This window comes from Lactuca virosa, chromosome 6 (genome assembly GCF_052849685.1).
Source record: "Lactuca virosa cultivar CGN04683 chromosome 6, Lactuca_virosa_CGN04683_v6, whole genome shotgun sequence".
NCBI classification, from domain to species: Eukaryota; Viridiplantae; Streptophyta; class Magnoliopsida; order Asterales; family Asteraceae; genus Lactuca; species Lactuca virosa.
In genome coordinates, this window is record NC_136431.1 from 182,966,492 (window position 1) to 182,983,366 (window position 16,875).

At 38.2% G+C, this 16,875-nt stretch overlaps 1 protein-coding gene across 1 annotated transcript; it reads left to right on the plus strand.

The window, feature by feature from the left end:
- Positions 1-7,475: 7,475 nt before the first annotated feature.
- On the plus strand, positions 7,476-9,650 carry LOC145122733 (uncharacterized). Its single transcript, XM_079058303.1, has 2 exons — positions 7,476-7,624; positions 8,500-9,650. Exons 1-2 carry the CDS (start codon positions 7,617-7,619, stop codon positions 9,290-9,292), a joined length of 801 nt encoding a protein of 266 aa, XP_078914429.1. The 5' UTR covers positions 7,476-7,616; the 3' UTR covers positions 9,293-9,650.
- The last annotated feature ends 7,225 nt before the right edge of the window (positions 9,651-16,875 follow it).

Genomic DNA, 16,875 nt, shown 5'->3' on the forward strand with positions numbered 1-16,875 from the left:
CTCAAAAGTCAACTTGGTCAACCATTATCAAAGTCAAGGTCAACAGTCCATGTTGACCCAACCCATCGAGTGAACCAACGAACTCGTCGAGTTTCTATAGTACTCAGAAGGTCGGGAAAACCCTAGCCAACTCGTCCGAACACCTGATTGGAATTCAGTCGGATGTGGGTTCGACTCGGGATGATTGGGGTTGAGATGGTATAGGTGTGGTAATATCATGGGTGGTAACCATGGTGGGTTTGTCGTGTTGTAAGATTGTGGGATGGTGGTAACATTCAACGGATTGGCAGATATAATAGAAGTGTTGTAAGTCTACGATGGGATCATAGCATTCACCAGTTTGAAGTAGACCATAGTTGAGGTAGTCATGAGTATAAAGGAGGATCAATTTGTGCTTTGGGCAGGACAGACAGGATTGTCGAAGAGCATATCTATGTTATAAGAGGAGGACCATTGGGGGTCTGAGGCGTGGTTGGGCCTGTGTGGCTCTAGTTGGGGTGGGACACGTGGGCGAGGCCCGTGTGATTATGGCAATGCAGGTGGGACCTGGTAGAGACTGTTGGGTCAAGGTATTGGATCTTGGTTTTTGTAGGAATGGTTATGCGGTAAGTGAGTGATGCAGAGGGGTGTTTAGGCTAGGGTAGCCTTGTCAATTGGACTCTTAGGAACCTGGTGGATGGACTTGGTGTGAGGCTGGCAATCTCAATAGTAGCGGTGGATCTTTATATCCACATTTAGTAAAGGGTTGCCGTGAGTCAGAAGATTTTGGATGAAATGCAAGTGTAAATCCTTGGATCTCCGGTTACAAATTATGTATCAAGTTGGCTTTTGGTGGGAACTCGCGTTAGGAATCACGAGTGGTTATGTGCAAGGTCTTTATTTCAGTAAGATATGAGTTAAGGAATCTGTATGCCAAGGGCATTAGCTGAAGGGTTCATGCCAAAAGGAACGTTTTTGGTTATGGTGGTAGAAAACCTTTGTGATCGTGTTTTGGAACGTTTCTACATGTGTGTGGGTCGGACAAGTGATGGGACATTAGAATTATAGTCGTAGTGTATCGGTTCAGCAGCTAAGGAATCAGTGACTTGCTCATCAATAAAAGGTTTATCCCTCAGATTGTCTCTCGTTGTTCATTATGTTCATGGAATCGTTAACATCATGATGAGCCTCTTCTCGAAGAAATATTTAATCCCTTAGTCAAGTGAAAGGTTTCCGGCATCAGCAAATGGTTGGTGATTATGTTTTCTAGTGGGAACCTCCGCTGATCAGAAGTTGAGTAGACAGTTTGGAAGTCAAGTGAAATGGAATTAGCAGTGGTTTAGTATGGGCGGGCTGTCGGGGAGTCAGGACAATTCGAGATGTCAGAATTCGGATAGAGTAGAAGTGGTTATGCTATAAGGGATTAATTTAGGCTGAGAAAGGACTCGTTCATCATCAGTTTTGGAGAGCCTTGTTAAGGTTGGGCTCGGTTTCCTTTGGGAAGGTTGTTGTATGCTCGGGGTATTGGATGTGTTGCTCAAGCTGTCTAGCATGCCTGGGATGGTAAGGAATGATTTTGAGGACGAAATCTAATTTAAGTGGGGGAGAGTTGTAATGATTGGAATGGGGATGTTTCCTGGTTACCCTTTGTAATTAAAGTATTGCATTTTTTGGTCCTTGTGGTTAGTACGCGGGGCGTACCATAGGGTACGCTCAGCGTACTAGCTGAGGGGCTAGTATGTGGGGCGTATGATACATGTGTGGAAGTGACAAATTCTGAAAATGATAATCGTTACAATGTGGATTTGGGAGGAGACCATGGAATGCATGCTACCTTTAATGTGGGAGATCTTTCACCTTATCTTGATGATGATGGCCTTGATGAATTGAGGTCAATTCCTTTCAAAGGGGGAGGGGATGATCCATGCATGGATCATGAAAGCCCAAAAGGTGATGGATTAGTTATTACTAGTGGGCTAGAAGGTGGTTTGGGATTAATGGTTGGGTTGTGCATGGTAACCCACAAATTGAATTAGGGTTGCATGAAGGCTAGGGCAACATTTTTAAGGCTTCATAAGTGCTAAAAACGTTACTTTTTACTTCATAAAGCCTCCTAGCCGTTTTTATCACTCTTTGGTGGATTAGGGTTACACTTTAATGCTTTTGATGGCTCATTAATGCTTCTTATGGCTCCTTAATGAAGCATAGACGTTTTTTCTTCATCCTCAAGTGTCTTGGACATTTTTTTGTGTTATTTCAAGAGTTTCCTTAATTTTCATTTACTAGTTTTACTGAATAATTGGTTGGTTGGCTTGTAACCACCAAATTTGTAATAAAGGCTTCATATAAAGCCAAGTTTATGCATGGGAAAAATGATAGACGAATTTTAATAAAAAGAACCCTTTTGTTCACTTTGAATTATTGTCATAGTTCACAAATTATCATCTTTTGGACGTGATCCTTGAGTTGATCGAATTCAAGCTAATAGGTCTTAGTTTGTCTTCAGATTTACAAGCTATAGGTCTAGTTTGTTTATCAAATCTATCATTTTATTGTTTTTCTCTCAAACACTATTCAATCTTAATATAGAACAGCCCATACACGCATCATAAGTGGTATCAGAGCCTAGTTCCGATTGGGTGTAACTAAGTTCTTGTTAAAAAAAAATTCTGCTAAGTTTGTTTGAATTCAGTTGTTGTCCAAAAATGTTGCGCAAGCTATATGATGAAGAAGAGGAGGAAGAAGATTCTGGTCCCATCTACGACACCGATGGAGAAGGGGAATTTTGTGAAAGAATAAATTTCTTGGTTGAAGAGGAATTTATTGAAGAAATTGAAGAAGAAGCTAATTTCGTGATCGGAGATGAATTTGTTGAAGCGATTGTGGAAGAAATCAATTTTGTTGATATGGACAAAATTGTTGAAGAAATTGTGATTTTTGTTGAACAACAAATTTCATTCCAAGAGCTTACAACCACGAGAACAAATGGCTATAAGTGCCACAAAAATTCAGGTTCTCATATCTTTTATGAATATAATTTCTTTTCTAATGATCTTAAAGAAATCCAAATTGGAAGATTCATTGATCAAGAAGGGTTATTTGTTTTTCATCTTCATGTTCGTTTCAAAGTGTGGGAATTTTTTACACTTTGGAGACCATGGAATGCTTATATTTTACATTTTGAAGACCTTGACGAGAGGAGGAAGTATGGTGAGAGGTTGGATTTTACTGATTATGATCTTACCAATGATTTTTTTTGTTTTGTCTTCATTCATTGATCAAAAGGAGAAAAATACTTGCATATTACTTTTGATAAAAAGTTTTGTGCAATTGGAGATGGAGACTTTTCATTCGTGACTAAAAAACAACAAGACCAATTATTTTTGGATGATGGCAGAATTTTGTACCCTCCAAAAGATGATATGAAGATTTCCAAAACAAGATGTGTTCATGGTGGTAGCAATCAGTCACGAAAAGAGGCATTGTGTGGCAATTCTTATGCTAATTTTTCGTGTTGGCCACAAACAAAAGATATTTTTATTAATTCTTCATTTGTTTTTCAAAAACACCAGGAGCGAAGCCTTGAAGTTTGTGGTGAAAGAAAGACGAAGGATTGTATCCATCTTTTTACAAACCATCTTTCTAAGAGTAAAGAAGAAAGAATTAATCAATATGAAGATCCAAGTCCCAAGTATTTACGTAGGAGGGAGCTCATGATGTTGGGACTCATATTCTTTTGGTGTGCCTTAAATTGGGAAGCCATGATATTCGTGCTGCTCATCAACTTACAAATACAAATGATGTTCCATTTGTTAAAATGACTGCAATTAACCATTTAAATCATTGCAAGGTTAACTTGCAGGGTCGAGTTCATGGGAAGGTACGGAAAAGGTTTTTTATCCACGAATGGAAGATACGGTTAGGATTAAACTCTATGAGTTATTTGAGTTGTTTGAAGAACATGTGTATGTGGAGAAGAGACCCGCTTGGAGTAAATAAAATGTCACATTCTGCAATAAAAAATTGTTTTCAAGACTTGCTGTCATGGAAGGTTCGTATGGGGGAACAACACAATTTGGTTCTTACTGAATTGAGGACAATTCCTTTCGAAGGAGGAGGGAATGATACATGTGTGGAAGTGACAAATTCTGAAAATGATAATCGTTACAATGTGGATTTGGGAGGAGACCATGGAATGCATGCTACCTTTAATGTGGGAGATCTTTCACCTTATCTTGATGATGATGGCCTTGATGAATTGAGGTCAATTCCTTTCAAAGGGGGAGGGGATGATCCATGCATGGATCATGAAAGCCCAAAAGGTGATGGATTAGTTATTACTAGTGGGCTAGAAGGTGGTTTGGGATTAATGGTTGGGTTGTGCATGGTAACCCACAAATTGAATTAGGGTTGCATGAAGGCTAGGGCAACATTTTTAAGGCTTCATAAGTGCTAAAAACGTTACTTTTTACTTCATAAAGCCTCCTAGCCGTTTTTATCACTCTTTGGTGGATTAGGGTTACACTTTAATGCTTCTGATGGCTCATTAATGCTTCTTATGGCTCCTTAATGAAGCATAGACGTTTTTTCTTCATCCTCAAGTGTCTTGGACGTTTTTTTGTGTTATTTCAAGAGTTTCCTTAATTTTCATTTACTAGTTTTACTGAATAATTGGTTGGTTGGCTTGTAACCACCAAATTTGTAATAAAGGCTTCATATAAAGCCAAGTTTATGCATGGGAAAAATGATAGACGAATTTTAATAAAAAGAACCCTTTTGTTCACTTTGAATTATTGTCATAGTTCACAAATTATCATCTTTTGGACGTGATCCTTGAGTTGATCGAATTCAAGCTAATAGGTCTTAGTTTGTCTTCAGATTTACAAGCTATAGGTCTAGTTTGTTTATCAAATCTATCATTTTATTGCTTTTCTCTCAAACACTATTCAATCTTAATATAGAACAGCCCATACACGCATCAGCGTACCATGTGGGTACGCTTAGCGTACTATTAAATGAGTGGATCGCGTATCCGGACCTTGTACATGGGCCGTACGGGGGGGGGGGGGGGGTTAGTGAAACCCTATTTTTAGGGTGTTGCACCCTATATAAGCTCCTTAGGGTGTTCCTAGGGTTGGCCTCTTTACCAGCCTCCATATCTCCTAAACCCTAAAATTTCGACCCTTAGCCATCATTTTGTGTCTTTGATCTCTTGATAAGAAAACTTGGTGTTTTGTTACTCATTTTGAAGGGATAGAAGAAGATTAAAGGTGTATTGCTTGGTGTGAAGCTTAGAAATCCAGAATCATCACTCCTTTTGCAAGTCATTAGAGGTATAAAGATCTTATCTTGACAAGTTCTCTTATGGATCTTCTTTTGGACTTGTTTATGGCCATTTTAGTCCCTTTTGGTTGGTCTTAATGAGTTAAGACCGTTTTAGAAGCTAAATCTTGTAGATCTGGATGTTTGGAGGGTTCCTTAATCTTAAAGGTGCAAACTTTATGGTGTTTATGGTCTCATGCATGTATTAAGTCATTTATTAAGATCTTTTGAACTCAAAGAGCCTCATTAAGCCATGCATCCACGTAAAGTTGGCAACTTTACGTGATAAACCATCTTAAGGAAGTCAGATATGAGTTTGCATTGAAGTGTTAATCGTTTAAGAGCTGGAAAATGGAAGTTGGCCAAATGGGGGAGTATGTTGGGCGTACAAGCAGATACGCTTAGCATACAAGCCCTAAAGCGAGTACGTTGCGCGTACGTGCTGAGTACGCCCTACATACTTAGCAGGTTAGGCTTCGGACTCTTGGGATTTCAGTTTTGGCCATGTTTGGACTTAGATGTTTAGGGCCTTGTTAGGCCACAAGGTTTTTGGGTTGATGCTTATTTTTGGTTCGCTTTGAAAAGGCCCATAAAGGGATTTGGGCCCAATTTGGAAAATTAGGCCATATTTGGGCCTAGGGTGATTATTTTTGAAGCTGGGCCTTTGGACAAATAGATTGGGCCTTGGCCTTGGGTCAAGCTAGGTAAGGGGTAAAATGGTCTTTTTACCCTAATTTTGGACTGATGGTTATGGATTGGAATCCATTTATTAATTGGATGTCATTGGTATTGATAACTCGGAGATTTGTCAGACCAGCAGCCAGAGATTTATCCGTATGATTCAGCAGTTCGAGGTGAGTTTCGTCACTATGTTTAGCGGGTCGAAGGCACTAATGTCAGCCCATGGTTTGTTATGCTTAGTATGCTTGTTGTATGCGTGAGTCTTGCATCTGTTATGTGTTTTATGTTAACCGAGCGGGGCTCGATGCCAGACGGGGCTGATGAGTATATTATATGCTAGTTATATGTATGTGTTTTTATGATTACCAGGTACGATCCGAGGCCGAGCGGGACCCGATGACCATTCTGTATGCTATGTATCTTTGTGATTATTGCATGTGTTATGTGTTTATATGTTTATATGTTTTATATGTATGATGGGCGGGGCCCAATGGATGACAGATCTGTATATCGAACGGGGCTCGATGCCGAGCGGGGCCCATTATGTGTTTATTATGTATGGTATGTGATATTTTGGAGAACTCACTAATCTTTGTGCTTACGGTTTTCAGCTTATGTTTTAGGTACTTCTGGTTTCAAATGGAAGAGCTTGGGATGATTGTTAAGCACACACCATTCGTTTCCGCATTTTGTGATTTACTCTGATAATGATGATGTATTGATAAAATTTGATTACCTTGGTTTTATGACAATGATATGGTTCGCTGTTTTATTAATTTAAAAATGAAAGTTTCCGGGTCTTATTTTTGGGACGTTACACATTGTAAGATGGAATATTTATCCATCATGTCTGATAGGGAAATCGACGATATACACGTTTACTAGACGGCGCAAATATCGGGGTTGAAGATTGATTAGATTATGTGGATGTAGTTGAATCACTTGAGCAAGACAAATGTATATTGAAAATAGAAGGTCCACCTCTACTCCCATTAACATATGTTATAGTTGTTAAAATTTTGTCGATCATTTTGAGTTGATTAGAAAGCCTTGAGAATCATCACAGTTCTCTTAAATATAGGTTAGTTTTATCCTCGTGAATAACAAATGTAGGCCGTGAGTGAGGTTATTTAATATGAAATATGTAACGATTACATGGGAAAATGATAATAGTAAATTAATACGAATTATCTGTGATTCAAAAGCGATATTCCATTTGTGACCCTAATACTCATGTTCATTTCGTGCTTTTAACGATTTGAGCTGGGGTGGCTTGTGAGTAGATCGGTTCGTCTACATCCTTAGAAAAATCTAATCCATGAATGAGCTAGTGAAACTTCACAGTATTTCTGATATTTTTTAGATTCCAAAAAATATCTATGATGACAAAACCCTAAAAAAATTACTTTAATGAAAAACAAATGAGATTTAGTGAATAATTATACTATTTTAAAAATAGTATTTTTAATTGTCTGTGAATCATTTTTATCCCCTCAAAATTTCCAACGTTCCAAGTGTAGGGTTGATTCGGTTCAGTTCAGGCCTCTTCTGCTTTCTTCAAATACTCTCTTGCTCCCCAAGGTTCATATGTAACGCCTTCACCGTCACGGCCGTAACTGAACTTAATCTCGCCGATGAACAGGTAACCATCTCCTTCTCCTTACTGTCCCTCCGCCGAACGTGATTTCTTCTACCCTATTCACGGCTTCGCCGGACTAAACTGTTTAACCTGCTTCTCCTATCTTTTGGATGGTGTTTTTCAAACTCGCTAAGAGTTTCGTGGCAAGACTCGATCTGATTGTACCCATATATGAATATTTTTGCAACCAAACTTGATTTAGCGTTATCCACCCTCCCTTCAAGTTCTGTTTCGTAGGATTTGTTTCTGGTTTAATGAATGTACAAGTTATTGTTGCACAAATGCATATTATATCTGCAATAATAGTCAACAAACTTCAAGGCAAAACCCCTAAATCCGTTTCTCATCCCTTTGGCTGCTAACATGATTCTAGAACTCATCTCTAATTTTTGTTCTCACATCGTAAACTATGATAACTCAGTATCTCTCAGTCTGTTGATTATACAATGTTGAAAGTGAAAGAAGACTATATGATTGCCTTTAACAGGCATGTTAATCAAGTAACTCGATGCTTTAGGGTTTTTTTTTTTTTTTTTTTTTTTTGTTATGAATTACATGGCAATTAAGTGATTCTTGTTGCATTTGTGTGCAAAAATCTTGTTTTCTCATTTCTAGGTTGTTATCTGATTAGCTTGGTGATTAAATTTGACTATTTAAATCACCCTTTCCATTAAAAACAATCTTGAGGGAATAGAATCTTGAGTATTTAACTTGTAAATCTTGGAATTGCTGTCTACAAAAACTATTCTTCTAGTTTTACTGATTTTATGTTGTATAAAATGTATACAAAGTAGTTAATTTGTGCTTATACTTGTGATCTTTTGTCATATCTGTTCAATGGTTCACATATGATCGGTCTTGTTATTGGTTTTGAGTAGAAAAAAGATGGTGAACACGCGAAGCAGTAGAGAAAATCAAGATGCTAGTGAGAGGGGCCCACAACCACAAAAGGAGACAACTGGGAATCAAGAGGGAAATTCTAGATTGTCAATAACGGCTGAAATCCACAAGATAATCGACGAGAAAATGGGGTCAATTCTTAATGGGGTCATCAAGCCATGTCCATACAAGACGTTTCTTAGTTGCCAACCGCCAGAGTTCTCAGGGAGCACGGACCCCACCGCGATCCTGAACTGGATTACTGAGATGGAGATGACATTTGATTTATGCGAGTGTAGAGAGGAACAAAAAGTGAAGTTTGCAGTTCGTATGCTCAAAGGGAACGCGTTCTCATGGTGGAACGTGACTCGAATGTTGTTGGGTGATGAAGCTGCGTCCCACCTCACATGGGGCGACTTTGTTGAAAAGGTAAAAGAGAGGTATTGTTCGCATACCGATCTCTTTTCGATGGAAAGAGAGTTTGTTAATTTGGAAAAAGGGAATATGACAGTCGATGAGTATGCATGTTTGTTTGTTGAGAAATTGCAGTATGTGGGGCACTTGGCCCCAAGTGATGAAGATTGTGTGGCACGTTTTGTGGCGGGGTTGTCATTTGAATACTCGATAAACGTAGAAAATGTGAAAAATTTGAATGAGGCTATTTGTGTGGCTAAGAGGTTAGAGGAAATTGAGAATGAAAAGGAAGAAAGGGAAGATGTTGGAGAAAAGAGAAAATGGGGAGGGGAATTGGGGTCTTTAAAAAAATCAAAAGGAGAGGTCAAATCTTGTTAGGTGATTGATGACTGCGGATGTTGTCTAAAATATGTATTTGGTAACTTTGTTTTTGAACAACATGTCACCTCAAGGTTGAAGTCTGTGGGATTCGAACTTGGATATTTTGTTTGCTTTACGGAAAGTGGCTTGCTTCTTGTTATCAAATTTTTGTAAGCAAATTGAGGTGCCATTATGTAAGTTAGATGATGCCTTTAATTGTAGAAATGGGGGCAAATCATATGGCTATTAGAACTTGTTCTTACTAATTAGTTCTTAACACTAGATTTTGAAGACTTTGGAGACAATTGTTTATTATGTCTTTGTTGTTATTTGGACATTTAGATTATTATCTCATGATTTGAGGTTTATTTGTTAACACGTTCGGGTAACTTCAGTTATGATGGTTAACAAACTTTGCTAATATTTGGGTTTTTTTAGATGTATTGATTTAAGTTTTTGAGTTTTGTTATTTCCGTAGAATTTCGGGTTTTTTTCCATATTGTTGTTCTTTTATAGGTTATTGCCAAGTGCCGTCAATCAAACATGGACTTTGGTTTTTGTTAACTGACTGATTGGAAAAAAAAAGATTCTAATTCATAATATGAGCTAATCACCAAATCGCCGATAATGGCTGAGGTTCTATAATATTGAACATCGTTTAATGAACATTTATTGATACTATAATGTCACAAACTCTTCTTGAAACATTGTTACTTTTCTGAATCACTTTTCCTCATAAATGGGCTTATCTTGGCTTTTTAGACAAATCTATGTTTCACAATAACTTTGCAAAATTGTGTTTTTTTTACAAAGTGATATATATATATATATATATATATATATATATATATATATATATATATATATATATATATATATATATACCTTCGTAAAGGATTTCCCCATAATGTCCATGACCAGTTGCTCCTGGAGTAGCCAAATAAGGCTTAGTTGATCGTATTACCACAGAGTCAACTTGAACAATTAGAACTTGACCCGATTTTAAATGCGGTCCTTTTTTTGCTATACATACATTTTCACAAAGAAACTGCCCAAGACTAACGATTGGAGATGTCTCTTCACAATAATTGTAATAGAGAAAATACCAATTCAAATGGAATGGATTCAAAATGATGTTACTGCATGAATAGGGATTATAAATTTGACAATTTTCATCCAGTAAATAATATTTAAGTATTTGAAAAATCTGCTTGAAATTGTCAAGTTGCAAATAGTTAGTTACCAAGATCTGATTATGGGTTATTAAATGGGAAAATAAATCAAAATTATAAATTGGAAAACCTGTTCCTAACGGGCCCAACGAATTCCTAATTGGAATTGGGGGTTCTTTTTGATTGATTCTTTTATCACATTGGGAGATTTTACATCGTTGAATGGGCCTATTCGAAAACAATTGGATGATGACAAAATTATCAAAGATTGAGATTCCTTATTTCGATTCAACAACGTATGGATAGTTCCTTGATTTGGATTAAGGGATTCTTTAATCCTTGACTTGGAATATGAATAAATGGAAGAAAATGGATTGACATTAGCGCGATCTGATCCATTCTCAGAGATCAATCCTGAACCCGACAGATCGTTCCTTTTTCCGGTATAAGAAATAGGTGACTTAGCTAAGTCGATTCTTAGAAAATATCTAAGCAAACCATTTGTCCTTATTTCAACAAAGGAAGCACAGGCCTTTTCGATTTTTTTGTCTTGGTCCCAATTCAACACTAAAGAAGTCCGAACTAATTGAATACTTGTGTCCTAAATTTCAAGAATTCGGTCGTAATAAAGGATGTAATTGACAACTCGAAGTTGTAGATTATCACTTTCCTGCAAGAGATCCGGCGGGAAAAGTCTTCCTAAATTTATACCATCCGTTTTTTTATATGGGACTACAGGTTGAACCAAAACAAAATACTTTTTTTCATACCCGGAAAGTTTCATTCGTTGGATATAGAACCAATTTTTCAATTTTTTGTATTCTTTGGAATTTGGTTTTCCCCCTCCTGGCGGTATCAATCGGAATGCCTTATTTGTCTTTCCAGGAAAATGGATATCTCCAGAAAAGATTATCAGTTTCATTTTTTTTGCTTTTTACTTCACTCGGACCAATCCGCCTACCCGACTTCTTCTCTTGAAAATGATTTGTGTATCTGCCCCAATAATACTATTGTGTCGTACCATTATGGAAGAAGATTCAGACAAAATGTGGACTTCCACGGGAATAAAAAAATGGATTTACTTCCTTTTGGTATTTTGGCCAAAATACCTTGACTCCTCGATACTCAATCAAATTCTCTTCGTTGACGATTGAATTTAGTTCTCGAGTCTCATATTTAGTAAGTCCCGAGCTCTTTCTTATATATCGAGGATCATCGAAATAAGCAAGAATACTATTTCTACGGAGAATACCATTTCTGGGTATTTCCATTGAGATACTTGAAGAAGGTATTAGTTGGTTCTCGCCTTCTTGAATCGATTCGAGTGGGATGATGAATCTATTCCTTCTCCTCTTTGCCAATAAATCAGAATTACCGTCGAGAATGGCCGGATATCTGAGATTACAATGATCCGTACATGTCATTCGATTCAGTTCTGAATAATCAGGAATCCTATCTCCTTTTTGATTTTTACCAGAAAAATACGAACTAAAAAATTTGTGTCTCACTTGATTATTAGTTACTGAGGGGTTAGCAATATATCTTGGCTTGACAGAAAGAGAATAAGCGTTCATTTGATCTTGATCCTTGTGGATCGAACAAGGGCCTAGACTGTATCTCCAGGGCTCCCCTAATAATATCCATAAATGACTTGTTTTTGGTAAGAGATGAATATTACCATATGTAAATTCAGGTGCATGGTACACATCAGTATTCCAGTGCATTTCGCCTTCTGAGTCAGAATAAATATGTTTTCGAACCTTCTCTTTCAAATTCAAAGTGGAGGTTCTCGCGCGAATCTCAGCAATCACTTGTTCTGATTCTACATATTGATCGTTTTGAACTAAAAGAAAACTTTTGGGCGGAATACACACATTGTGTATAATATCTTCACTCTCAATAGTTACATACAAGTCTCTAGAACATAGAAAAGCAGGATGTCCATGACTTGTACGTGTCGGATGAACCAAATCCTCGTTGAATTGTATTTTTCCATTAGAAGGGGATCGCACATGTTCTGCAGTACCCCCTGTAAATACTCCGCCGGTATGAAAAGTTCTTAATGTTAATTGAGTGCCCGATTCTCCAATAGACTGACCTGCAATAATACCTACGGCTTCTCCCAATTCGACCAGGTCGTCATGAGCTGGACTCCGGCCATAACATAATTGACAAATCCAAGATGTACTCCTACAAGTAAAGGGGGTTCGAATAGAGATTGGTTGTGCTCTAAAAGTTATGAATCTACTGACAAGTCCAACCCCAATATCTTGATTTCTAGTAGCAATACATCGCGAACCTATATATATCATCTGCTAATACACGACCAATTAATGTTTGGATAAAAATCATGTCCGTCATCATTCCATTTCGAGGACTTACAGAAATACCTCGAACGGTGCCACAATCTGTTCGACGTACAACAATGTGTTGAACTACTTCAACAAGTCTGCGCGTGAGATATCCTGCATCTGATGTTCGGATAGCGGTATCCACAACCCCTTTACGGGCTCCGTAACAAGAAATAATGTATTCTGTTAAAGACAGTCCTTCGCGTAAATTGCTTTGAATGGGTAAATCAATCATTTGCCCTTGAGGATCCGACATTAATCCTCTCACACTTACTAATTGATGTACCTGAGATGCATTTCCTCTGGCTCCCGAAAAAGACATTATATGGACTGGATTAAAAGGATCGGTCATCCGAAAATTAGGATTCATTTTTTGTCGCAAATATTCACTTGTGGCATACCATATTTCGATCGATTGACGTAATTTTTCTACCGCGTGTACATTCCCATAATGATGGTGTTTTTCCAAAATAAAACTTTGTTGTTCAGCGTCTTAAACTAGCCATCTTTTAGAAGGTATTGTTAAAAGATCATCAATTCCTAATGAAATGGATGTGGCGGTAGCTTGTCGGGAAACCCAGAGTCTTTACTTGATCCAGGATATGTGATGTATATCTTATTCCATAGTGATCAATAAATCGACTAATAAGCCGTTTCATGGCAGTTCCGTCTATCACTTTATTGTGAAAGACCTGAGTGGGCCGTTCTGCCGTCAGTACCTCCATATTGCGCTGAGTAGAATTTTACAATGGGCTTGAGTCAGTGATCGGAAAACTTCCTTTTCTAGATCTTGATTCACGTAGAAATTCTGCACTTATGGTCCTAGTTAACCCGGAGAGACTCGAATTCCCGTTGGTAGCATAGAATTACAACAGCCCTGCCAAAACCCCTGTATGGCTTCTTCTATTTCTCGATAAAGGGAAATATGACCAAGAGTGGTTCGAATATATATATATATATATATATATATATATATATATATATATATATATATATATATATATATATATATATATATATATATATATAAGAATTTCTTTTTTTATACTTCGCACTATTAGATAGTGTCCATAAATCTCATAATAGGTCCCCACAGATTCATAGTGAATTTCGATGGGAACTTCTCTTGGAGCAATAACGCGTTGATCTAGTCGCCACCGCAGCCACAAAGGACTACTTAAATTGATTCGTTTTTGTCGATAAGCTCCAATTGCATCATAGGGATTACAAAAAAAGGTTCTTTTTTTTGTATACTTATAGTTATTATCTTCATTTTCATAGTTTCTACGATTACATGGATTATACCTATTTACACAAATACCCCGACGATTTCCACTCATTAAAAATGTCTATATATATATATATATATATATATATATATATATATATATATATATATATATATATATATATATATATATATATAATAAAGATGTCTATGTGCTACATTCAATTTTTTTAGTTTATATTTATAAGGCGACGCACAGATTTGATTTTAATTATTTAGTTTTTATTTAACTCTATTAATCCTTTTTTATTTACTATATAAAATAAAAATGTATTTTTTAAAGTTTCTATATAATTTTCAGTTTTATTTATAAGGTGACATATGACATCCTAACAGATTTTCTTTTAATTATTCAGTTTTTAATGAACTTTATTAATCTTTTTTAATTTTAAAATGAAATTTAATCGAATTCAGTTGCATCCCTTGGTTTTAGCCATTATTTTAGCTCACCATACAATCAAATTTAAATTTTCAAGAAATCTCCTTTCTATTGGGAATTTTTTTACATTCCAATTCTTATTCTTCATATTTCAAAATTTCAAAAGCCGATTTTAACATTAACAACATTCAAACAAACTCCAACAAAATATCTACCCTTATTAATAAAAGAATAGTTCTTAGCATCCATGTGTCACTTTCGTAGCCCTCCACCTCATCGGTTGCCACGTGTCTTTATGTTAGACAATTCCTTCGAATTTGAATATTGAAGACCAAAATGATTACCGAAATTACCAAATATTGATTACTAAAATACCAAAATTTCCGATTTCAATAAACTTAAAATGAAAGCACAGGACCCGTACGCGTAACAGAGAAGTCACAACCCCTAGGGCTTTGTTGGGAGTTGGTTCCCCTGTTCTGTATGCATAATTATATGATATCTCCCTAGTGTATTCTATGAGGTGAGTTGAGATTGAATCCGGATCGGGATCAGGGGCTGGCAGTCATGATGGAGATGCGTCGGATGCCCGGATTAGGGAGATTCTCCGAGAGAAGGTTGTGGCCATTGTTCGGGATCAGATGTCGGAGCTGTTTGGGTCTTTTAAGACCGCGATAATGGAGTTTTTTGATGACAGATACACATCCATTGCTGAGACTACTGCTGTTGCAACCTCCGCAGTCGTGGTAGCTACAGGTGTTGGACCGGGTCGGGTTTTTCAGTATCAGGACTTCGATAATACGAAGCCCCCGACCTTCGATGGAGTTCAGGACCCGATTATAGCCATAAGGTGGGCTATCTGACGTTGAGGGATGCTTTTTCACATGTTCTTGCCCAACTGACCAGAAGGTCAGTTGCGCTCTGAATCTCTTGAGGTCCGGAGCAAAGGATTGGTGGAGACTTGTCACTAGATCATATTCGGCTGAGCAGAGGGTTGCGGTATCTTGGGAGCAGTTCACGGAGATGTTCTGTACTCGTTATGTGTTGCGGGTCGAGCGCGAGAGGTTGGGCCAGGAGTTTTTGGACCTGAGGCAGGGTACGGAGTCGGTGACGGAAATCACTCACATGTTTACTGAGAGGGCTATGTTTTTCCCTGAGTTTGCTTCAGAACAGGCTCAGATGACCCGTTATTTGAGCATGCTCAAGACAGATATAAAGCAGTTTGTTTATACCCAACGATGTGATTCTTTGTTGGAGTTGTAGGAGGCCTCCAGACGGCATGAGCTTGAGATAGAGTTTCAGATGAGGGAGCAGAGACCGGCCCCAACACAGTCGCAGTCGGCGCCAAAGTGGTTCAAGGCCGCTGATTCTAGGTCTGGGGGTCAGTGAGGCCGCACTTGTGGGAAGTGCGGAAAGGTTCATGACGGGGCTTGTCGATCAGGAGGGGTATGCCACAAGTATGGCAGGGAAGGGAACTACGCGAGGGATTGCCGCCAGTTAGCCCCAGTTCAGAGTACGAGGATTTGCTATCATTGTGATCAGGTTGCCCATATGAAGGTCAACTATCCGTTGCTCGCCGCCAAGCCGGCGTAGGCTCCCACACAAGCAACTTGAGGATCACAGATGGGCGCCAGGGGAAGGCGGAGCCCCCGAGGGCTCGGGGTCGACCCTTTCAGATCACTGCCGAGGAGGCCAGAGCAGCTCCAAATGTTGTGACTGGTATGTTTCTATCCCTTATCTTATTGATTATGTTTGTATTATGCTTATAAATTTTTACCTTTGGTAGGTACGTTCCTAGTGAACTCCTTACCCGCTTTAGTGTTATTTGACTCGGGTGTGAGTTAGTCCTTTGTTTCTCGGTCATTTAGTAGGGAGTTTGCTATGCCCTTGGGGGAATTGGAGTGTCCATTGCGAGTTTCTATCGCCAACGAACACGAGGTTTCTGATTCTTCGGTGTATCAGGGTTGTGTTCTGGAGATCTTCGGGGTATCCTTTCCGATTGATTTGATCCATATCCCCATGGGGGATGTCTGCGTGATTGTTTGTATGGATTGGCTGAGCCGTTTCGGTGCTATGATCGATTGCGAGGGCCAGGGCATGGTAGTTCGGGCCCCAAGTGGGGGATAACTGGTTATTTATGGATAGGGCACCAGGATAGGTTCAGGGTTTTGTTCGGCAACCAGAGCTCGACAGTATATTTGTCACACCCCCGAACCGGAGAAACGGCGGAAACGTCTGGGGGTTTGGGTGACTTCATATTGTAATATCATCACAATGAATATAATTGAAACAAGGCATGCATCATCATCACACGCGCAACAATACAACAATACTGAGTTTACAACATTGTAATTGTTTACAAAAGTAACATCCCAAAATTATAAGGTTTATGATAGCAACAAAATACAACA